Here is a 24,778-nt window from a genome sequence, read left to right on the forward strand (position 1 = left end):
GTCTCTTGCTCAAACTCCACACAGAATGTCATGTCCAACTGATTCTACCTCCAAATTAGCGTTTGGATTTCTTCCCTCCTGTCCAAAAAAGGTGGCATAGTCTTCTATAAGCTCTCACCTGAAATAACAACACAACTTACTTCCTTGTTGCCAACCTTACTGTACTCAATTCATTTTCACTGCAGACACAAGAAAACTTTCTAAAACATAAATTTGACTATATTACTTTACTACTCTGAACCTTTAGAGGACTCCTTATTATCTATAAGGGAAAACCCAAACCTCCCTATGTTTACCAGATCTGCTTACCTGTTCCCCTTGTCAGGTACAATCTTTCCCATACACTCTATGCCTCAACCACAAGAAAATGTCTACAAAATGCCAGGAAACTCTCACATATCAGTGTGTTGATTTACCATCTTCTTCTCCCTACTGCAGTAAGTTCCCTTCACTAGGTCAGACAGTTAAATCATCTTCCAGTTAAGTGTAAGGATTCTTCCTTTGTAATACTTTGTGATACCTTGGAAATGTCAAGGGTTTTCTCCTTAATGCTCCCACAGTAATTGTAACATTCACCAGAACTGTAACTGTTTCTTATTTTTTCTTCCACCTCATACAAGAGATGCTTCCAGCAGGGTCCAGAATAGTGTTGGCTTAGAAATATTGTCTGTGCAGTACATAGTGCTCTCTGCTGTGTCAACTGATACAATAACCCTAAATAATTGGCAAGGTAAGGGTTATTAACTTTATTATACAGATGAGTAATCTAGAGCTCAGAAAGGTACTGTGAATTGTCCAGTAAAAGTGGAATGAGAAATAAGTGCTCCTTCCATTAAACCACAATATCCCCCAGGTTGCTCAAAGCACAAACAGAGCAGCGCCAATATTCCACATATGAACATCACTAACCAGCTGAACAGGGATATGCAAATTAGTTAACTGATGCAGAAATCAGACACTAATGTGCAAACAAACAAGGACTTATTTGAGCTAAGTGGGCATGAATATGCAAATGAACTGGCTGCAATTCAGTAGATGTCATCACAATTCTACGAATGAACATTCTATATTATGACTATTACAATATTCATGTAGCATTCATACATACTATCATATATTACTGTAATGTGGGCTTTTCAAGTTTAAATTTGTGGAAAAGCCAAAAGTAACTTGATGCATATTTTCATCCACATCATAATCTCAAGCTGGAAATCAGATGTGAGCACACAGAATTCTGCAATCTCCATACTGAACCAAGCTGCCATCATCATTTACAGTTCAAGATGAGCTATTTTTAACCTAAGGTACTTTAGAAATAGCTTGAGCTTATACTACAGCTCCTGCCAATATATTCACCCTCATCTACCATGCACAGGCTAAGATATACCACCATAGTTGCATATAAAATGTTACTTTCCTATAAGAATTTTAATACAGTTGTATGGCTATGATGCTTGAACAAAATCCAAAATATTCAGTGTATGATGACATTTAGCTTTTGCCCAAGTGCAATAATGGCCTTTGTTTTCCTATTATCATCAGTATACCATCGGTTCTTACTGATTCTTAATTTCTTAATTATTAAGATGAACAATGGCCAATGTCATTTCACTGTAGCGTTGGCATGCCTTCTATCATCTCAGGTTCCTGAAAGTAACAAATAATAATTTGTAGAGGTCTATACATCTAAAGAAACTTCCTTAATTCATAGAAAAAGTTACATCCTACTCATGTTCTAAAACAAAACTGATAAGAGAACAGCCTATACGTTCACACTTTCATCCATGTATGCCTGCTGTGCATAGTGCCTGAAATCTGTGGCCCCTGTTCATCTGGAAAGCTAGTTTTCATCTATTACAATATACCTTAAGCCTTAAATACATGTCAGCCCTTGTATGTACATGGTTTTATTTTTTTTAAATATCCCAAGCCCAGAACCCCTCCAATCTCCACAAAGTCTAGCTTCCTATTTGCTTTCATCTATCTTTTATTTGGCTCCTAATTTATTTATACTTTGAGTTTCTCAAATAAGTAAAATCATGTGATATTTAGCCCTCTCAGTCTGATTTATTTCACTTAACATTACAGTCTCATGGTGTATATATTTTCCTATAAATGACTAAAATGTATCCTTCTTTATGACTGAGTAGTACTGTATTGTGTACAACTACCATTTTTGTGTAACCCATTATCTGTAAATGGACATGTAGGCTGGTTCCACCATTTAGCTTTTATTAGTTATACTACAAATATGGGTATGTATGTATCACTGTAATAAACCCAGAAGAGGTATCATTGAGTCAAATGGAGTCTCTATTTTTAGTTTGCTATTTATTATTGTATCCTGAGGGCCTAGGAAAATATCCAGCACAAGTAAACACATAATAAATCTATACAGGGTCAATAAGCAGGTAGTCCTAGAAGACATAAAAGCAGAGTACCTGCTGACTCTGTCATGGTAGGTGACTAAGTTCCAAGTCAGAGGATGAGGGAGAAGTAGGAGCAGATAAATCAGGAATTTATCTAACCACAAAGTTTTCTTCACATGAACTACTTAAGGTACAGTACAAATTTAGCGATAGTTCATAGCTTTGGCATCGGCCTGGAGTTTCAATGGAATGGTACAAGCCAAAGTACCTGTCCTGGTATCACAGAAAACTCTAAATTTGGTCTGAACTTCCAAACAGAAACATTAAACTACAAATGTGGTTTTGTCTCTGGACTTTTAAATACTTTGTTCTTAAAACTTACCTGTTTGTACTTGCACTTTTGTAAGATGCATAAAATATATAAAAATGTTTAAGACATACAATTAAAAAAAATAATGAAACAGCTTAAGAAAATAGTGCTTTTTATCTTTGAATCTTCAAATGTTCCTCTGTTTAAGTATGTCCTCTTCCATTCTCTCCAAAGGTGATCTCTCTCCTGAGTTTTATATTTATGCTCCCTTACCTTACTTTCTACACATTTTTTCATAAAGAATGTATGCCTATTAATACTATATTAATACTATTCAGTTCTCCCTGCTTCTTACCTTTATACAAATGGAATTAGAAATTGTATTATTTTATCGCTTCTCGGCCTTTTGGCTAAGATCAAGTATAGATTTTTTTTTTTCTTAAGAGCGTGATTTCAAGATTCAACCAAGGCACTGTATAGTATAGTTCATTCTTTGTTATTACCACATGTTCTCTACAGTATGGCTCTACGGCAATTTGTACATTGATCCTCCCATTTATGGGCATTTGAATATTTCTAGATTTTTGCTATTAAAACAATGCTGTTAGAAACATTCTTCTTACTAAATTTTCCCTATCAATTTGAGTTCTCAATTTATTAAAATGTATTTTCCTAAATGATATGAGGTACAAATCTAATTTCTTTTTATCTATATAATCAATAGTTCACCACCTATATTAATTAGTCTCTTTTTCCATGAAACTATTGTATAACATCAGCTTTTTCCTGTATCAATTTTCCTTCTGTGTAGGGACCTGGTTCTACACAAGTTGCTAATGGTGTTTATAGAGCCCACACAGAGGGTGAAGAAAGAGCAGATGAAGTGGTGATGTAGACCAGTGAGGCTCTGAATGCCAATCCTACTTTTTCAAACTATCTCCATTTTAATCTGTTTTCCATCTCAAAGTATGAAATCACACTTAGAAGAGTTCTACAACTAAAAAGCAAATTTGAAAATATTAAGCTATAAGTTCTAAAATACTTTGTACCACTAAAATCTGTTTTATTTTGTAGACATACTACATACAGGTGTACATGAATTTCTTCTGAATTTTGATAAATTATTTAGAGAAGGTCATTTCTACTAATACTATTACTATTCCTGGAGGACCCAAGTTTCACTTTTAAAATATAAAATTTTCTTATGAATTAAATTGTTCCTCATTGAGACAATGAAAAATTTGTTATTTAGCATTTTATCAGTTCCTACTAATGACTTTATTCACTATATGCCAGAAATGATTATGATCTTCTCTACTTTCCATGAAAGTAGCATTATAATACACTATTATATTTACCAAGAATATAATTTCTGCAGTTCTAAAATCCAAGCAAATGAGCCAAACTGTTATTTTTAACTTACTGAAAATTTAATATTAACTAAATGATGAAAAATGAAATATGACTTTTAAATTTCTCTCTTGCATCATGTTAGAAATTGTTATTTTTTTCATACATTTGATTTTTTACCAAATACCTTATAACTAAAGTATAATATATACAGGAATGTATTTACATCACTTTAAAAATGCAAATACATCATTTTCCCTCTTCTCATAACTATATAAATGAATAGAATTTTTGTAAGGTTCTAGGTTACCAATTAGTTCTGCATAATGACTAAATGTCATATGACTAAATGACATGACTAAAATGACATAATGACTGTCATATCTCAAGAGTAAGGTGCACTAGTAATGGCTATTTTGTACCTTCAAGATCCATTTTCTCATGTATTCCAGAATCTTCCATCCAGCAGTTGTTTATCCAGTAGATAGGATACTGTATGGACTAGAGTTTTTTAAAAAATAAATCCATTTTATATAAACTTCTTTGCATAAGAACATTTTTAAGTAAAATAATTGTCTACATCACATAGATTGAGGCTAGTAGGTACTATACATAATAACAGAATTGGCATAAAAATATTTTTATTTCTTAAATGATTTGAAATAATCCATGACATTAAGAAACTATATTTCTTAGGAACTGATGAAGAAATTATCATTTATAAAACTTTTAAATTCATTATAAGACAAATCTTACATATAAGTTAAGACTATTCTTTTAAACAGCAGGAATATAAATATACAAAGAGAGAGAGCTAATTTTGATATACTGTATTAGAGTCTAAAACAGAAAAGATAACTATGAAAATTAAGTTATTTTTGAAATAATTATATGCAATTTTCAGAAGAAAAAAATGTACTTCTTTTCATGTTCCCTACATATTGTTATATAATTATTAACAATATCATTAGGTAAAATTTAAAAGAATTTTCTAATCAAATTTCAGCACATAAAGTTCAACAAGTGTTTCTTATAGTTAAGGCTGTATAACAAATGTGCGGTACGAGTATAAAATTGCCATTCTAAACAGCATACCTCACTTCAGCCAAAATGTTCCTAAAAATGTGCATATTAGTAAAATTTTGCTTTAAATGCTCCATTATAAAACACCTTTCTATTTAAGAGACTTCTATTATATATCACTTTATAAAAAGTATAATCAACCTACGGTTAATCTGTCTCAAATCTTGTCATACCTTAAGGCAAGGCACCTCCAGACAGATTAATTACATACAATGTCATTAAGTATTCACAATTCCAGTTCCAAGCAACCCATTAGAGAGGGAAACTCAGAAAATCCAGGTCAGGCCAGTAAAAGAGGCCAGTTTTCTCTGATGCCAGTACTTCCATATTTACTATGTAAAGCAAATCCTTTCAGCAAAGTCAATTCGCAAGTGGTTGGAGCTTTACAGAATATTTTAATGTTAAGGCTACCGAAATGCCACTCATTAAACTAATGGAATAAAAATGGCACTCTAAAGATGGTATCACTGAGTACAAACAGGAGTATTAAGTAGCCCCAAGACAGAAAAGAAACTGTAATCAAAACTGAGTATACACTTCTAATCAAATCAATGTCTGCTAATAAACTCTACCTATGTATGAGTATTATCCTTATAAATGAAAGAAGACAAATCATAGGACTCCTACTCTGTTTATTAAAGCTACCACTAGGGCTTGTCAAATAAGTAGGCTTCTGCCTACAAATAAAGAAATAAAGATAGAATCTTTCTTCACCAACTATATAGGGATTGAACCTAGAGCTTCACACATGATCTAACCCAACCCCCCATCACATATATTTTTAAGAGCATATCAATGAATAAGACTTACATTCTGAATGGAGAGAAATGTAGAAAATCAAAATATTAACAAGTAAATAAAACATGCACACATTAAGCAAAGTATTATGAGAAAAATCTCTTAAAAAGCACAAAAAATTTACAGAAGGTAGGGCTGGGGATTTAGCTCAGTGGTTCCACCGCCTGCCTCGCAAGCGGAAGGACCCAGGTTCAAAGCCCGGTACCAAAACAAACAAATAAACAAAAAATTACAGAAGGTAGGGGTGGATGCTGGAAGAGTTCAGGAAACAATAATGAGATCTGAACAGGAGACACAGATGTAGAGGTCCTGTGTATCTAGGTACTCAGTAATTCATGGCTGCAGTCATCTGCGGAGTTAGAGTGAACACAGAAAAAAATCCCAGGACAAAACACTGAGACACCAGGTGTTGAGAAGGCTCAGAAGAAAAATGAAAAGTAAAGTAGCTGCTGAAAGATAAAGGAATCCAGAAAAGTAGAATTCACCAGGATGGAAGTCACTGGTGACTTTGAGGGGAGTCAACTAAGTGAACTGAAGTTAAGCAGAATATGAGAGGCAAGAAAAAATATGTAACTCTTCTACTTCCACAATGGTAATTTTTAAAAGCACTATTTTAATTTAAGTCAGTATCATCATTCTAATTTTCCCAAAGTTTAAACTTCTAACTTACCAGTCACAATATTCCCCTAAAGTAGTCAAGACTGAAAATGGCTCTATTTTTCAGTTGAAAAATTTGAGGTACCAATTGATTAGCCTGAGTTTATTTTGGACAGGAGCAGCATTACTTTTATTTTTTTTAACCTTCATGAGATAATCTGCTCATCAGTTACTTTATTCTCTTAAGGAACTGCACATTAAATCTGAGAAGCTATATTCAAGCTAACTGTTCATTAAATTTCTTTCTTCACCTACAGCACTGCAGTCTAAGTAAGCAGTACAATGAAGCAATAGAGAGGCTCAAAACAACAGGAGGTCGATTATTTAACATAGACACATACACATGTTAGATTTCTACCTGTTATCACACACCCTTTGAAGTAGCACCCCCACCTCCTCAGCCCAATTGCCAATGGCAGACTATATAATGAAAAATCTGTACTGTAACAGTTAGAGCCAATTGAGAGGGGTTGATAATACCAAAGAAATCTTATTTTTATATTATATTCTCATTTGTGCTTTGTTAGGCTAGGTAATATTTTTAATTACATAGTAAACTGAAAACGTTGGCAGGAACTTAACTTCAGTAAAATTTGAGCTTTTTAATGTTACTTTGATGTTCTTTATGGTGGATTTTTTTACAGCTCCCATGCAACGGAAAGAAAAATTGACCCCCATGAACCAAACCACTGGGAAGCAAAGCTTGCAGGTATGTGATATTAACAGAAGAGACAAAAATCTTCTGCCAATCTCTTATGATTTGACTGAACTACTCAATTATGCCTTTTCAAGGACAAGCTGAAATGCAGATCTCACTGTGGTCCTTGGATGAGTCAGATTAATGGAATAACTAAAAAGAGGCAGCCATTTTTAACGGAAGATAGGTGTGGTTTCTTTTCTTTTTTCTTGCTGAAATGTTAAAAGCATTCATCAGACAAACTTTTGTTCCTGAATGAATGCCATCAAACTTTTATAAAACCTAGTCAGCTGATTCATTTTCTCACCAAATGTGTGAGGTGTCAGCTCAACTGAAGTATTTTTAATGATTATTATGAACATGATGTGTTTGCTGACTGCTTTTTCTCTCTTGTAACCAGAGATACTCCTCCTATCTTGCTGAACATTATAAAAGCAAAAGACTCATATTTAAAAGTCCCATATTTTAATGAACTTTTTGAAGACTGGGAAACTTATAGTGGTTCTGTACCATGCTCTAAGAAGAAAATTTCTCTGCAACTTGGCAAATTTTAAAGTGTTTTTTAATACATACTGCAGTTTCTTCATGGGCTAGATAACTCAAGAGCAACTTTCCTACTTCATAAAGCTTATGTACAGTGTGACTGAAAAGAACAAACCATTTGCATAGCCTACACTGCTGCTTAAACTTAAAAACACATGGAAACCTAGCAGGATGATAATGGCTGACAGCAGCCCCACCTCCTTTTACAGTCCCTCTCTTTTTGTACAGTGATCTTTCTATCCTACTTTGCACTGTGACTGTCCTCATTCTCTCTGTGACTGAATCAACTAATATCTCTTGAACATTTACTGTATGAGGCACTGTGGAAAGCACAAGAATTATAATGCTATTAAAATACTACTTCACTAGTGGAACTTACAGTTTTATGTGAGTTTTGTCCCACAATTTAATATAGCAAGTACTCAGGAAGAGAACAATGAAGATATGGCAAGAATACATAACCCAGAGTGTATATGTGTTTGTGATAGGCTGGGGAGCAGAGTAGCCAGCAAGGAAGATTATCAGCATAAATGATCATTAAATTTGACGTAGAAAACTAACAGGATTTAGCCATACAAAAGACAAAACAATGTGTGTGAAAACCCTGAAGTTGTTACTGTACTAGAAATAACATTCAAGGAGAAGGAAGGTATTACATTCATTTTCAGTCAGATACTTATTTAAAAACTCCTCTAACTTTCACTACCACCCTCATGGGTTATTTTTAGAAAAATGAAAAAACAGACACAAAGGTCACGTACCTTGCCTGAAGCTGCAACACTGTGTGGGGAGGTAGGTTTTTAAATGTAGATATTCTGGGCCTAGATCCTATGCTGCACTGCCACACTATGCTACAGTGTCACTTGAGAGATGATAGACCACTGAAGGGGAGCTCAAAATTGTTCCAATGGCAACAGGACAGTATTCATTCCTATTGTCTAACAAAAGAAGAATGTGGTATCAATCATTTATTCTGTTGACTGATAAGGACTGCATTTGAGTGAGTGAAAGTCTGCATTGCTGTCCTATTGATTATATGGTCTACCTTTTTATCTTGACGTTGTAAAGGAAAACTTCACCCTGGTGCAGGATGTCAATAGAAGAGGAAGTAATGTAGGGTAGGGAAAGAAGGGAAAAGCGAAAAGAAAAAAGAATAGAAGGAAAAAATGGAAATAAACCTTTTGTAAATAAGGAGGGGGAGAGGGCTGAAAGGAAGGGAACAGATTAGGGATAAAAGAATCAAGATATATTATGTATGGGTACAAATTCCTTATGATGAATGTGATCACTATGTATATATAAAATGTACCAATAAATTTTTTTTTAATTTTAAATGATTTAACAAGGATTCAAAGAAAGGAAGAGAGAGAGGAAAAAGGCAATCTTTATCACCATTAAAGGAAGGTAATACAATAGAAGTCAGGTCTGGAAAAATTACAAAGGCAAATTTAAAGTATTCCTTAAGGCAACACTGAAGAGAAATACAAATTAGGACACTGAACAAGGAACCTATACCAGCCCTAGACAATTTGTTATACCCCTAAATGACACTTCAAGTGCAATCCCAACTCCTGTAAGAAAATGTATTCTATGTAGCACCATCATTTCCTTCCATACTTTGCAGCCATTCTACTCTCCTAGGAGGTAGCTGCCTGTTACAGCCTGGGTTACCCTCTTCCTTGACTGATTACTGAGCAGATTACTTCTTTACAATTCTAATTACTCTCCAAAGTCCTCCAATTATGCTTTCTACAATGCATAATAATGCTTTAATATTAAATAAAATGTTGGTAGGCTATTCTCCTTTTCCTTATAGTCTAGAACAATAATGGCAAACCTTTTAGAGTTTTCAATTATATAAAATACCCCACTGCTGCACACAGGTTCACCACCACTGGTTTAGAACATGGTTCTAGGCTTTGTACTGCTGATTTTCATGTACGTGAGCTGGGAAATTATTCTGTGACATAAATATGAGTGACTATAGTAGAATCTTTATAAAAATCTACAAATTATAAGATTAATAATGAAGGTGGAAGTGGGATGACTAGACAACAGTCTTCAAACCTAGAAAGGCTGCCTGGTATTTTCACAGTATTTTGGTATAGAACTAAGATTAGACTTTAAGACTAAACATTTGATTGTATAGGCTAGGAAGAGCAAAATGCTCCAAGTGTTCCCAATGCATCAAAAAGAGTAAAGATGTTCCTATCTGCCCTTCATGGAGAAAGCACAGAATCTAAAAATCAAAATACATTAATTGAATCATTTCATCTCTTAACTCCTTTAGCAAGTCTATGTATACAATCTGAGTTATTAGTACTTACTCATATTATTATTGATGTATCTGTGTGTATGTGTGGTTATCCTTTATGAAGAATAAAATCCATAGATGTTCAAGTCTCCTACATATAATGCTGTGATATTATATATAACCTATTTCTTTAGATTACTTACAATACTAATACAGAGTAATTGTTATACTATAGTGTTCAGGGAATAGTGACCAAAAAAACTACATATGACTATAACTACATCCACAACCTGTGAATATGGAAGGCATACACATGCATGCACACATACATATACACACACACACACACACACAAACACATACACACTGTGCAATTTAAAAATGCACTATTTGTTACTCATTACAGTAAAAAAACACATTGCCATTAATCCCCCTCAAAATACTCTCCTCCCTCTCACTCCAAACACAATTATCCCATTGTTTTTGCCACTTTCTGAAGCAGTTCTGGGAGTCCTCTTTCTTGAGTATCTTTAGTGCACTTGTCATAGCTGCCTCAATATCCTGAATCATTCTAAACATTTACCATTCACGGTCATTTTGATCTTGAGGAAGAGCCAGAAGTTGCATGCAGCCAGAACTGGAGAATAAGATGGATGAGGACACATCATGTTTATATTTGACAGAAATTGCCATAAAGATTTTGAACTGAAAACAAAATATCAAGACAACCACAATAAAAGACACTCAAGAAAGTGGACTTCCAGAACTGCTTTAGAAAGTGGCAAGAACAACAATATATAAGTGTATTTGGAACAAAGGGGGAGTATTTGAGGGGGATGAATGGCATTGTCTTTTATTGTCATAATTTTTTTTAATTTCTATTTAAAAATTCAGCATATTTTTAACATACAACATATACTTCTTGCTCTCATAACTGGATCTTGAGGCTTTATGATTTCTTTATAAATGGCTTATCCTCTGTAATGCTTACAATGTTTGACACTTAGCAGGTCCTCACAAATCTTTCTTCATTGGTTATTTTTACCATGATTGATGAAATCATTTTTATCACAAAAGAATATGTAATTGATTTTATTTTTATTTTATTATGATAAGTATTTTTCTTTTGCAGATTACAACTCCTTAGTAAGCACACATGAGTATCAAGTATCCTGTGTATCAAAATTATGTTGATCAGACTACACTATTCAGAGGCATCTTTATTCCCTTAAAACAATCACAGAGGTTTTATTTGCCCTTTTCCAAATTTCACTTTTACCTGCCATCTTCCAGAAGTTGTCAAAAACAGTAATTAAAAGAAGAGTAATAGTAGCTGTCACAGAAAAGAGGCCTTCTACTAGATTGTGACCGGAGCTGTCTGCTATTTAAGCAAAAGCTTGGCCTTTTATCTTTTTTGCTTAAAATTTCCACTTGAAAAAGTAGTATGTCTATAAGTCTTGTGGCCACAGTAATAGTTTCACATGCTTGGCAGAAGATTAGAGTAGAAACAGAATAGAAACTCTTTCAATGCTTGTTTCTAGAAAGAATTATGTGAAGGCAGAACACAAACTCACATGCTATAAACACTTCAGATCTTCCTCCAGAAAATTAATTTGTTCAAAGAAGTCCAATCACCTACCTTGAAGTTCTCCACTCCGACTATAGAGTTCCCTTCTCTGTTCTCGCAAATAGGCACTCATACTGATAGCATGGGAAGATGATTCAAATCTGCAATGAAACACAGGGTAAACAAGTGGCTAGGTAACAACAACACAAGTGGTATCCAGATTTGCATTCCAAAGAGTGTTCAAAGTGCTCTCTTGGTCTGTGCTACACTCTCAGGTATTCCAAACTCTTGACATTTTGGCAAAACTATGACAGGGTCAGAGACAGTTGCCTCTGACCTTGACTTATAGATGATGTTCATGGCTAACACTCTTCTCTAACAGTATTTGAATCTTTTGCTTATTTTCCCTTTCATCTCTGACTTGTCTCAACTTGCCTTTGCTTTCAGACCATCATCATCCTTTGATAGGATTCCTACACACTCAGTACAAAAGCATCCTTTGGTGATTCTAATTTTGCTATTATCCAGCTCAAAAGCCACCAGTGACTGCCAACTGTCACCACAGACATTAGCTAGCAACTCAGGGCAGAACTCTGGCCCTTCTAACTCCCCCAGTTTAAGTACTAGTACAAAGACAGTACTGGAAATAATGCTGAATAACAACATCAAAGATGCAAGGCATATTTGTTCTCTCCCTAAATGTCCTAAAAAATGTTCTTTCCAAATGGCTGCTAGTTTTTTACTATGCCACCTACCCCACAAAAAATACTATCAAAAATACCAGGCTACCAACTGTTCATTCACACCCAACCAGAAACACTTTTTCAAAGGTTAGAAACATGAGAGATGGACGGACTCAGATAAAGAACAGTCACTAGGGCCGGGATTTACTCAGTGGCACTGCGCCTGCCTCACGAGCACAAGGTCCTGAGTTCGATCCCCGGTACCAAAGAAAAAAAAAAGAATAGTCACTAAAAACCAAAATAATAAACACAAAAAATGAAAAATAATCAGTAATAAAGAAAAACTTGAAGGTTAAAAGAAAAAAAATTGGATAAAATGATGAGATTCATTTTGACCCATCAAATGATGAGATTTCAAACCTGAAGTTTCACAAAGGCAGGATAGCAGTGTGATAAAAGAAGGAATCTTCCTGTAATTCTTGCCACTAAGGAGTAAACAACAACAAAATGAAAGAGCAGCTGCGACAATGGAGTAGGTCTCCAGCAACAAAGAAGTGACATAATTTTCTTAATTATGTCTCCTTTATCCATTCCTTAACAAGGAAGATGAATAACCAAAATCAATGTCATTCTGTAAGGGAAACACTTGCTTTGCTTGATCTTCTCTCTGCACCCCATCAAGGACTAAGAGGCACTACCAGCTTAGTGAAAAGCAAAGTGTGCAGTATTTCAAAAGTGCCACCTGCCAGTCAAGTGCAGAAAAGAAGCCACTGACCTCTAAAAAAGCATGCTGACAGCTATTGATCAGAGATGGCAAGGGAAAAAAATAAACTCTTGAGCAAAGAATATAGAGATACACATTGTACAGTAAGAGAGAACTTAAGTACACTTAATTAACCTTGGCTAAGGGCAATTAAAGAGGGTAATAAAGTCCTTCACAGCTGTGATAAAAACAGATTACAGTTCTCCAAAATCTTAATCCTTTAGGACTTGATGTATTTTTGCTATTCAGAAATTCTTTTTATGTTTCCAACAAGTCACAGATTGATATAATCTTACAGTAAAAAAGACACAAGAGGTTATTCGGTCTCACCTCCTTATTTTATAGCCAAAGGCACTGAGGCCTAGTAAGACAGAAGAGCTGCTCAGGCACTCAGGCTCATTAATAGTGGAGCCAAGACTAGAAGCAGGCAAATGTCTAATAACCACCTAATTCTGTGTCAATGATAATAAATGGGTAACAAAGAAGCCATTTCTTTTCATTTCCAACAAATAGTGTTTTTATCTAATACCACAACTTTAGAAGCATTAGCTAAATGTTTGAACATGTATATATGATCCAAGGTGGAAAGGTAGAGGTTATTATGGTTTATATCTACCTGTACCCTCAAAGCCTCATGGAATCATAGGTGTAGCTTTGGGGGGGGGGGGTAACTGGATCATGGGCATGTGATACTCATCAATGGATTGCCCACTGATGAGCTTGTAGCTGAATGTGATAATGGGAGGTGAAGCCTGGATGGAGGAGGTGGGTCACTGGGGTGTGGCCGGGAGGGGTCTATTTCCCTCCTTCCTCCCTTGCTCTCTGCTTCCTGCCTGCCATAATATAAATAATTCTCCTCTGTGATGCCCCTCTGCTAAGCCACCCTGTCTTGGATCCAGCTGACTATGGACGGAAACCCCTACAAACTGTGAGCCAAAATAAACCTTTTCTCCTTTAAGCTTTGGGTGTCTGGTATTGTGTCTTAATGAGACAGTAACTAAGACAAAGGTGACAGTGGAGAACATGAAATCTAAAAACCCTGAAGCCTGCTTTCCACAATAAACCTAAATAGAATGGTAAGTTGGGCTGGGAGGGAGGGAGAGAGAGAAGAAGAAAAGGGAGGCAGGTAGGCTGGCAGAAAAAGGGAAAGGGAGGGAAGGGAAAAGCAGGGCCTGCCTAATCAAGCAGCATCTAAGACAGTTTTAGTTGCCTCTGGGTATTTGGTAAAAAAAAAAAAAAAATTAATGAATTATTAATAAAAAAGATACTTGAAGTGGTTCAGTCACTTAGGAAAAAAATCTGATAGTGTTAATACAGCATAAAATCCACCAATTTTGCTCCCAAAGGTATTTACTCAAATGAGTTGAAAAGTTCTGTCCACATAAAATCCTGCAACTGAGTGTTTATTGCAGGCTTATTCATAATTGCAAAGATGTCTTTCAACAGGTGAAATAGATAAGCAAGCTATAGTATATACACAAAGGAGTATTATTCAGCAATAAAAACAATTATCTAACAAGCCACAAAAAGAAGAGGGAGAAACTTAAATAGAGCTAAGTGAATGAGCTCAGTCTGAAAAGGATACCTGCTGCATGATTCTAAACATAGGGCATCCCTGAAAGGAAGAAACTATAAAGACATAAATATATCAGTGGTCCCCAGGGGTTAGCAAGGAGGGTAGGGAAGACTTGATGGAGACAGAGGATATTTGGATCTGCACCATTCTGTATGGCACTGTATTAGTTGATATGTGACGATTTGCCAAAACTCCTTAGAATTGTACAACACAAACAGTGGATCCTAGCATAACCTATAGACTTTAGTTAATAATGTTATAGCAATATTTGTTCATCAATTGTAACAAATATATCATTAATGAAAAATGTTAATAGGGAAAATGGGAGGGGCAAAATATAAGGGAATTCTGTACTTCTTATTGTACTTTATACCTACAACTGGTTTAAAATAATTAAATCTACAAAATAAATTTTAAAAGATTAACAGAATCACACCCTACTTCCTTGCCCTTTTTTTCAGAATGGAAATGATACAAACATCATGTGATTGTAATAAAGGACTGTTGCTTTGTCGGAAATCGTAAGGCAGAGAGATGAGTGCTAACTCCTTTATGCTACTTTAGTACTGCATAAGAAAATCTTCACATTCATCCTTATTTTGTCTGGTAACAATTTTCCCATATTTCCATCTGGAAGTTTTTGGTACTTGCATCCTAAAGCATTTTCCTTGATAGTGCATCTACCCAATGAATAAACTGGGTAAGAAGGACTGTATTCAATAAGCAGAATGGACTTCATTGCAAGTAGAAACATACTAAATCTCCTATCCATTAAACAACAACATAAACTAACTTTGAATCTTTCCTTAATAATTCTGAGTACTATCAATCCAAAGTAAAACAAATCTCAAAGGTGAAATAATAAAAGGTACTAGAGCTTTAGCTACTGAAAAGAATTTTTAAAAACTAGGATGTTACTTCTTATGTTTATAAATATAACTTTATAAATATAACTGTATAAATATCTATTAACCCTTCAAAAGGATACACAGGTCTGAAGTTAGACTGCCAGAAATTAAATCCTTTTACCACTTGTTAGCTATGTGATCTTATATAATTTACTTAGCCTCTCTTGCGTCTCAATTTTTTGTAACGACAATTTGATTAAAAATAGAATACCTGCCTATAAAGTTGTAATGAGCAAAAGAGATAATTTACAAAAATGGCAAAATTCTCAGCTAGCACTTAGTAAGGAGTCAATAAGCGTTAGCTTCTACTGTTGCTGCTGAAATGTTATTACCCAAATTATCTTTAATTAATATTATTTTCAAAAGCTCACCTAGTACAGTGCTTCATACATAGGAAGCACTCAATCAATGGTAGTAATTAACAATATTAACATTAATAATATAAATTATTAGGTGTTACCAAGAGACATACAGTTTGAGCATATGGCCTGGTGGAGTTAACTAAGAGTAATTTTTTTAAAAAAACTTTCAGATCATTCTCTAATTAAACATCAAATCATGCAAATACCAACAGTACTAAGCTAGGGAGATTTGCATAACTTCATTAACAAAGGTTATTTCTTAGTACTTGGGACTTCTTTAAAAAGCTGACATACTTCATTTCCTTTCATTTCACATAAAATTCTCTAGAAATACCTATGGGGTTTCATTTGCCTTAATTTTATATAAAACTCCCCAGAAACAAATTTAAGAAATTTTTATTAGGAGTTCTAGACAGTCCAGTAATCATATTCAAAAATGGCTATTCTCAAATAGTCACATCAACTTACATAAAAAAGTAAATAAAATTGAATACATATATGTTTCTTATAAATTACTTCATATCAACTTCAGCTGCAACAAGTAATGGCAGTCAATAAAGCAGAAAATCATCCTACTGAGGTCTAACACTTCTTGACACTTCGCTTTCTTACCAGCCGAGTGATACTTACTTGAAAAGAGAATTTTTTGGTCTTTGAGGTTTCTTTTTGGCAAAAAAAGCTGCAAACTCTCGTCCAGTACTGGCGTAGCTAAGTGGGGCTGATGGTTCTGAGGCTGTATGAGTATTTTTCATATCCAAGTATTCAGTCAACAGCATCTGTAAAACCAGATAAACAGTTTAATTTTTACACATCTGTATGTGATGTCTACACATCTAATTCTAAAGCCTCATTACTGACATTCAGAAATATATTAACCAAGCTATTCATTTTTCTATTTGGAGATCTGAAGAAAGATTCATTATAGCCAGAAAGTCATCTATTGCTACCTGCTCAGGAGAAACTGTGATAGACACTGGTACATGGGGATAAAGGGTATATTTTTATTTAACATCTACTGTGGGCCAGGTAATATGCTAAATTAATATCTTTCTTTAATCATAATGTAATCCTCACTACTCCAAACCACATCAGCCTTAGTATCCAAGCCCTAATATTTACTATGGGCTTACTATGCTGCAGGCAATGTGCTAAAGCATGTAAATGTACTATCTCATTTAAAGCATAAAATTTTATCAAGGAAGTTCTCAGACTGTAGCATAAAGACAAGGGGCTCAGGAGCTACAAAGTAATCCCTGGTAGACTGATTCCAGAGAGGATGCTCTTAGCCCTCACTGTAGCAGCACAATGGGTAAGCAATTTATCAAACCTGCTAAAGACAGATATATAGAAAGAGAGGCTATAAGAAGCTCACAGGTCATAACCTGCAAACTTTCCAGGATTACTTCTCATCTTGAAATGAAAAGAAAAGCAACTTCTTTTCTGATCAACTACTGCAAATAGATCCTACTTATAAAAGCAATTTATGTCGGATCCAAAGAGGTTGGAAACTAAGCTTAAATCAGCTATTTTACCATTTCTAAGACACTAAACAGTTATCACTGCTACAAAAGAAAAGCATAGATCTATATCAGAAATCACCATAGTTCCTAAGAATATCTAATGGGGATTAAAATATATCAACTCATTTCTATAATCACTCACATTAAAATAACAGGCCAGGATTTCAACCATCTTTAACAGCCTCTAAAACCTATTCTTAACCATGAAACTCTACTCACACTAATAGCTTTCAAATACAGTGTTACTGGATGTAAAATATTTAGGAAAATTCAGAGAGGAGTGAACGACAAAATCAGGGTAATATATCCTTCAAATTTTCACCTTGATTCCTGGAAACATTACAAAAGAAGTAGTGAAACAATATAATAATATTTAAAATTAAGACCTCCATTTACAATTATTAAAAACTATCAGATTTTCCCCCATAAAGTTGCCAGCAAATGAAATATTAACAGAGAAAAAAGAGAAAAGGCTATGTTTTTCAATATAGCAGTCTAATTTCCCATATATATGGCCTAAAATATTCTGCAGTTTAAAAAAAAAGAAAAACAGTCATTTTGAAAATGGAATGGATGCCTGCTTAATTATACTCATTATCAATGGCAATTGTACTATTAAAACCACTATTAGTATGGTCTTTCAAATAGTTCATTATTTTGGTGTTCAGAGTAAAACAAACAAAAAAATTCCAAGAGTACACATGTAATTCCTGGTCTTATATCAAACACTTAATCAGCAAGCCTAGCTCAAAGACCTCATGTTTTGCTTCTTTCTCTCGTTTCCCAACAGAACTCTTAACAAAAAAGATCTGATTTTAACAACTTCCTTAAGAATGTTTTCATTTACTTTAAATTAAATATATACTTACTTAACATAATATGGAAGGTATTTTTCTAGATATAAAAAGAGAATTCAAAATATACCCTTCCCTTAATGTGCTTATCTGCTGATGGAGATCCATACAGATGACTATGAAACAAAGGAAAAACCAGTAAAATATCAGGATGAAGAAATGCTTACAAGCGTTTATAGCAGGACAAGATTGTGCCTATTTAGGAGAATGAATAAAGGCTTCAAGATCATGGCACCATAGAAAGACAAAAATAAAATCTTGGAATTCTGAAAATAAAATTCTGGCCAATGGAACAGAATAAGCAAAGAAATAGTGACGAGGAAAAAGGGAATCACAGCAAACAGCAAATATTTTAGGTGACATAAACAATGAGATAAGCCTGGAAAGATGGTACGTTGACAAACTTCTAAGAACCTTTAATATCAAGCTCATGTTTAGTAGGCAAATACAAAATGGGGAGGCAAAAAAAGGTTTTGAATAGATGAATAAAATGTTGATAAATGTACTATACATAAATTAATCTGGCAATACATGAAATAATAAATTAGAAAGAAATAACAGTGGGAACCAAGAAACAAATGATTAAGGAAATTCTGTACTAAAAAGGGAGGAGAGCAAGAAGGGAAAGTCCAAAACATAGAATTAATGGTGATGATAATAATAAAAGAGGTTTTACAATGAAATAGTTCATACAAAGAAGTATAAACTTGAGGATCAACACAGAGGCAGAAAATAAAGTTTAACCAGTTCTTCTACAAAGGAAAGCAGAGGAGAAATAAAAACAGTAGCTAAAAGAGTACATATTTGAAGGACTAAAACTTCTGTGATGCCATGAATAATAACCAAGATTGCAAGAGAACAGGTTAAGTATGGATAATAAATTTAGTTTGGAATATAATGCCTTGTAAAGTATATGAATATTCATATTGTTTATCCTGAAATACACACTATGAAAAGGTACAGTGTTGATGAGATTTCCATACTTCTTTGAGTTAACCTGTATTAGGACTGCAAGTGTATGTCTCCAAGCTGATAAAAAATTATAAGCACTTTGAAGGACATATATCCTTAAATATCTGTAATCTAATTTTATCCCTTAATAGCTTTTAGAAAGGCTTTGTTAAAGTAAAATTCATGTACCATAAAATTCACCCACTACAGTGTACAGTTTGATTTTTAAGTAAATGCACATAGAGTATAACCATCGCTATAATCGTTTCAGAATATATACATTATGATGCTATCTATAAGTTTTTCATAGGTTCCTTTCATCAGATTGAGAAAGTTCCTTTTTTAAAAAATTATCAATGGAGGGTAAGTGCTTTGCTGAACCTACTGAGATGATTCCATAGGTTTGGACTTTTATTCTATTATAGTATATTACATTAATTGATTTCTTTTAACAAATCCCAATTAATCATTGTATATAATGTAGTTGATATGCTGACAGATTCAATTTGCTAATATTCTGCTCAAGATAATTATATCTATCTTCATGACAGATAATGCTTTATAGTTTCCTGTGATATATTTAGCCATGCTATTAGGATAACACTGGCCTTCACCGTACATGTTGGAAAGGGTTCCCTCATCTCTATTTTCTGAAAGAATTTGTGAAACCAGATCCAATAAACTCAGTCTGACGAAGCAAACCTTAGCACCTCTCTTCAAAGGGAGGGAGGGAGAGAAGGAAATAAGGGCTCCCTTATCTCTGTATCTGTCTTCCCCCCTTCCCCCTCTTCCTCTCTCCCTCTCTCTCTCTCTCTCTCTCTCTCTCTCTCTCTCTCTGTCCCTCCTCTTATGTTAAAGCCATTATCATTTTTCTGATGACCCGGGATATTTTTGTGTGTGCTGAGATTGAGCCAAGGGGCTTGTGCATGCTAAGCAAGTTCTATACTGCTGGGGAACAAATCAAGCCCCAGGATCAAAATTTGTAGTTAGCTCTGACTCTCTCCAAATTACCTACAAGTCCTATAGTTTTTTTATACTATACATTTCATGACCATTTCCTTTTTAAAATATTTTCATTCCTATATTCATCCTTTTATATCACATCCTCATTATCTTTCACACAGATTATATCACATCCATATTATCTTTCACACAGTCTTTCAAATAATCATCTTGCCTTACACTGTGTCATTCTATGTCACAACCTGTTACCAGATTAGGCTCAATTTAATCATTCCTTTGATCAAGTCCTTCAATGGCTTCAACACAGTTCCAATCAACCTCTATAAATCTAATTTGTTAGTTCTTTTTACACCACTACCACCTGATGAAACTAGATTATGTCCTATTCCCTAAAAAACTCAGTTATTTGTCAGGTCAGAATTTCTTTTTGGGGGAGGCAGGGGAGCAGTCCTTCCTGCCTATAACTACCAATTCCATCTTTCAAGCATAAGGAATAAGATCAAGAAAGTGATGATGCTAAGCAGAATTTAACTGATTTTAATGAACCATATTAGCTCTAGTCAGATGTTACTAATCAGAGTCCATATACATGAAGAAGATGCCACCTCATGCATGAGGAAACAGAGGTAGATGTTTGAAATTTTGGCATCCTGTAGAGGTGTTATCTCTTTGTTCTTGTTTTGGAAGTTCTTTTTGCGGTGGTCTTTTTACGTCACTTCCTCTTAGTCTTACTACATCAACTGGCTGCCTCTATTTTTCCCAACAGATGTCAGTATACATTGTGGGTAGGATAATTCATTCTTACCCTATTTTCTAGTTGGAGGTCAATACCCCACCAGTACACTGACACCCAAGTTGAGGCTATCAGGAAACCAGTGAGAATATTTCATAAGATGCTATCTGGCTTTTGTTACAATTTCTGTCAGTTATTAACAATTTATATTCACATACAGCAGACATGGCATATATAAAAAAATTGTAAAAAAATGCTTAGGATTGATCATGTTTCCCATACATATGCATATACTTGTTCATATCCATACATACACACACACTTACATATATATATACACACACACACAAAGGAACAAACATGAATGAGAATATTTTGTAAAAAGTTATGATTTTTGCCCTCCAGAAAATTATCATTTTTATTAACTGTCAACTATGCTGTCTCACTCTAATTGAAACTTATATTATAGTTTGGATCGCTCAAGAATTTTATCATATAGCCATCTGCCTTCTCTGCTGCCTCTTAGTTCAAGCCATGCCTTCTCTTTGTATCTCTGCCACATCTAATACTGCATCTTAAAGTGGGTACTCTCTAATAGGTTACCTAAATTGAAAGTAAGATGGTCTAAAGGGCAGCTATTTATTGATGCTGCATATTCACAGATGAGCTCCTCGGAGTGTAACTACAACACCCATGGTGAAACTTCAGGCCTTTTGAGGTACATTAATTTACTCACATCACAGGAATACTATTTATTTAATTTCTGCTCCAATGAGATAAGTGCTACTACCCGAATGACCTGAGAGAGTGAATGCATCTTGGAAAAGATGAAAATTACTCTCTGGAGAGAGTTTTATTCAATTAAGTAGGTAAGACCCAGCATTTCCAATTAGTAGTTCAGTTACTAAAGACTCTTTAATATTGGTTATCTCTAATATGTGAATACTGACACACATAAAAATATTTGCTTATAATTCATTCAAACTGAGATCTTTAGAAATCGCAAAATCAGATTCAGATTCAATTAACATTTATTCTGTACCTCCTGAGCGATAGAAACTGTTAAGTGCCTTCCCCTTGGGATTTAAGGAGTATGCTGTGAAGACTGAGGGGTAATGGGGTTTTGAAGGCTCCAGGTAGAGGAAAAAAAATAAATGGTTCCTTTCTTTAAGGAGTCCATAAAGAAAAACTCACATAAATTCATCAGGATAAGGCTCTTTCAAGATCTACTTAAATTTAGCAAGGTACTCCTTCTGAATTATACATATTATTCCTAACTAGAATGGTCTTTCCACATCCTTAAATCTTAGCCTTCCTTCAAGGCCTACTTCACCTCTTACCCCATCCACAAAACCTTCTCTGAGAGAGCAATCTATCTAAAATCATTCAAATTCTTACAGGACTCACAGATGATTACCTGGTATTGGTGATTAATCACACATAGCTGGAAGTTTAATTTTCCCTATGTTTATCTTTTAACTTCCCAATCTAACTAGATGAAAAGGCACTTTATCTAATACTTTATCTAATATCTATTTCATCATTATTTTACATCAAACTGAAACACCCTATTAAAAACCTTTGTAAGTGCTTAATAGCATTCATTTCTAGGCTATGTCAACTCTTGAATCCACAAAAAAATTATTTCTCTAGCAAAAGCAAAACTCTTTTGTACGAAAGTAATGACACATATCCCTTGAGCAAATCATTAAATTATTTTTAATAATAAAACACTACTTATCCACAGCTTGTTTAAAGCAAAAGAAACCCTATTTATCAGTTTTGTTGCAAAAGAAGTCCACACTTACAATAGATCTATGATTATTATAGACTATTTTACTGAAATGCTATGTGTTAATTCAAAATGTAGTATTAGATTATTTCATTTACTGCAGTTGAGATTATACTACAATTTAAAAGGTTAGCAAAATGAACTGCACTGCTGGAACTTTATAGTAAATATAGAAACTTTAAGATCCAAAAAAGGACCACTACTTCATTACTAGTTCCGGCGTAAAATTTAATTCTTCTAGCTTGGTTTTATTACTTAACTTTATTTTTCCAAATATTTTTACATTTTATTTTGATCTTTTATTTAAAAGCAATTTATGCTGTCAAATTTTTCACAGTACAGAAATATGTAAAGATTCAAGTATTATTTAACAGTATGGTCATGTAACGTATTTTATTGATTTGTCTCTATTAATACTTTCATTGCTTTTTCTTTCCAACACTGTAAATAATAAGCAGTGTCCTGCACACATGAGGTACATAAAGAAATTATTATATGCATCAGCAAACAGAAGTAAGTTCTATCATTGAGAAGGGTGTGTGTAAATACCAAATAGTTTCTCTGGTGTGAGAAACTGAAAGTGTAAATAAGGATCAAAAGGTATAACAGATAATGTGAAATAGGAAGAAAAGGTCCAAAGGAGAAGTGGGAGGGGTAGGGGAAAGGAAAGAAGGGAATGGAATTAATATGAGATAAGGAAAAAATGGAAACCAAGTCTTTGTAAATAGGGAAAGGTGGAGGGGTTCAAGGGGGGGCAAGGGAATGGGGAAAAAATAAGAGCCAAGATGTACTATGTAAAGGAACAAATTTCCAATCATGAATGCCATTATACTGTACACATAAAATGTACCAATAAAATTAATAATTTAAAAAAAGGGTGTGAGGTGTTCCCTATTGGCAGCATATGATACAATTATATCCTTTCCGCTTTTAGTTATTTGCCCTCCATAATGGTTTAGGTGTAGAAAGTCCTCCAAAAAGTATCATGTGTTCAGAACTGAAGCTTTTGGAAGATCATAGATTTGCTAACCTTGATGAGTTCACAGCTAAATGTGCTGTTAGGAAGTGGGATGTGGCTGGAGGCATGACCTGGAGGGTATAACCTGGACCCAGCCCCTTCCTTGCTGTTTCTTAGCTGCCAAGGGTTGAGTAGTTTTCTTCCTGCCAAGCTGTTTCTTCATTGAGCCAGCTATCTATGAACTGAAACCTCTGAAACTATGAGCCAAAATAAACTTTTTCTCCTTTGAGTTGTATATGTTGGGAATTTTGCCCAGCAATGGGAAAGCTGACTAATATACCTCCCATTTCCCATATATCACTAAATATCTCAATTTGTGTATTATAGTGCATGTTCTGCTCCAGAGTTCCCCCTCTGCCCCTATGACCCAAGGGCAATGGCTGAAGAGCTGAAATGTCTGCCTGGAGAAGAGTAGTTGTATAACTGAATTATTATTACTCTATTAACTATGCTTTAATTTTTAATTCTCAAAAAGGCTAACACACCCAGTAGAAAGATGGAATAAGTTCAATAAAGTAGGATGATTAATATGATTCCACATGACATGAGAGTGAATGTTTGTAAACATGACTTGAGAACAGCAAGGGAGAGGGAGGATTTTTGCTTAACTCTTACACTTAGGAAAACTGCCATAGCTCTATCTAATTATCCTTGGCACTATTCTACCACTCAGTAACAAGCTCAGACCATAAAGCAAGTCATAGAAAAGAAAAAGACAGCATGCTATTTAAACACCACCCATGTTAATGCTGAAGCAATACAGTACAATTCATGTACCTCATGTTCTCTGCTAATTGCTTAAGACATCCTGCTATACAGAAGACAGCAATAGTAGCCAGCCTCTAGTCTTCTTTAAATGCCAGCTCTTAATAACAAACTCCAAAAAGGTCTTAATTGCATTTACCAGGAGCTCATGAACTTTAAAAGTTGTTAATCAGATTTCCATGTAAATGGAATGACGATTAAAGGTTAAGTACAGGTTTCTGAAATTTCAGAAGTTGAGAATATATTGCCCTTCACAGAGAGG

At 34.4% G+C, this 24,778-nt stretch overlaps 1 protein-coding gene and 1 long non-coding RNA gene across 9 annotated transcripts in view; one reads left to right on the top strand and one right to left on the bottom strand.

Annotated features, from left to right (window-relative positions):
- Positions 1 to 24,778, bottom strand: part of Exoc4 (exocyst complex component 4) — an 816,538-nt gene that overhangs the window by 589,536 nt on the left and 202,224 nt on the right. For all 8 annotated transcript variants that reach the window (XM_021237603.2, XM_004856313.4, XM_087204413.1 and 5 more), the window contains 2 exons: positions 16,551 to 16,696; positions 11,701 to 11,789 (listed from right to left, as the gene is read on the bottom strand). In XM_021237603.2, the coding sequence (XP_021093262.2) occupies positions 11,701 to 11,789; positions 16,551 to 16,696 (235 nt within the window). The remainder of the gene's footprint in view (positions 1 to 11,700; positions 11,790 to 16,550; positions 16,697 to 24,778) is intronic.
- Positions 1,089 to 15,436, top strand: LOC110344259 (uncharacterized). Its single transcript, XR_002386708.2, has 3 exons — positions 1,089 to 1,304; positions 7,212 to 7,276; positions 15,112 to 15,436. It is a non-coding gene; the product is annotated as an uncharacterized LOC110344259 (long non-coding RNA).

Source organism: Heterocephalus glaber, unplaced genomic scaffold (assembly GCF_053883595.1).
Source record: "Heterocephalus glaber isolate CG9 unplaced genomic scaffold, H.glaber_assembly_v1.0 deba00000546, whole genome shotgun sequence".
Classification (NCBI taxonomy): domain Eukaryota; kingdom Metazoa; phylum Chordata; class Mammalia; order Rodentia; family Bathyergidae; genus Heterocephalus; species Heterocephalus glaber.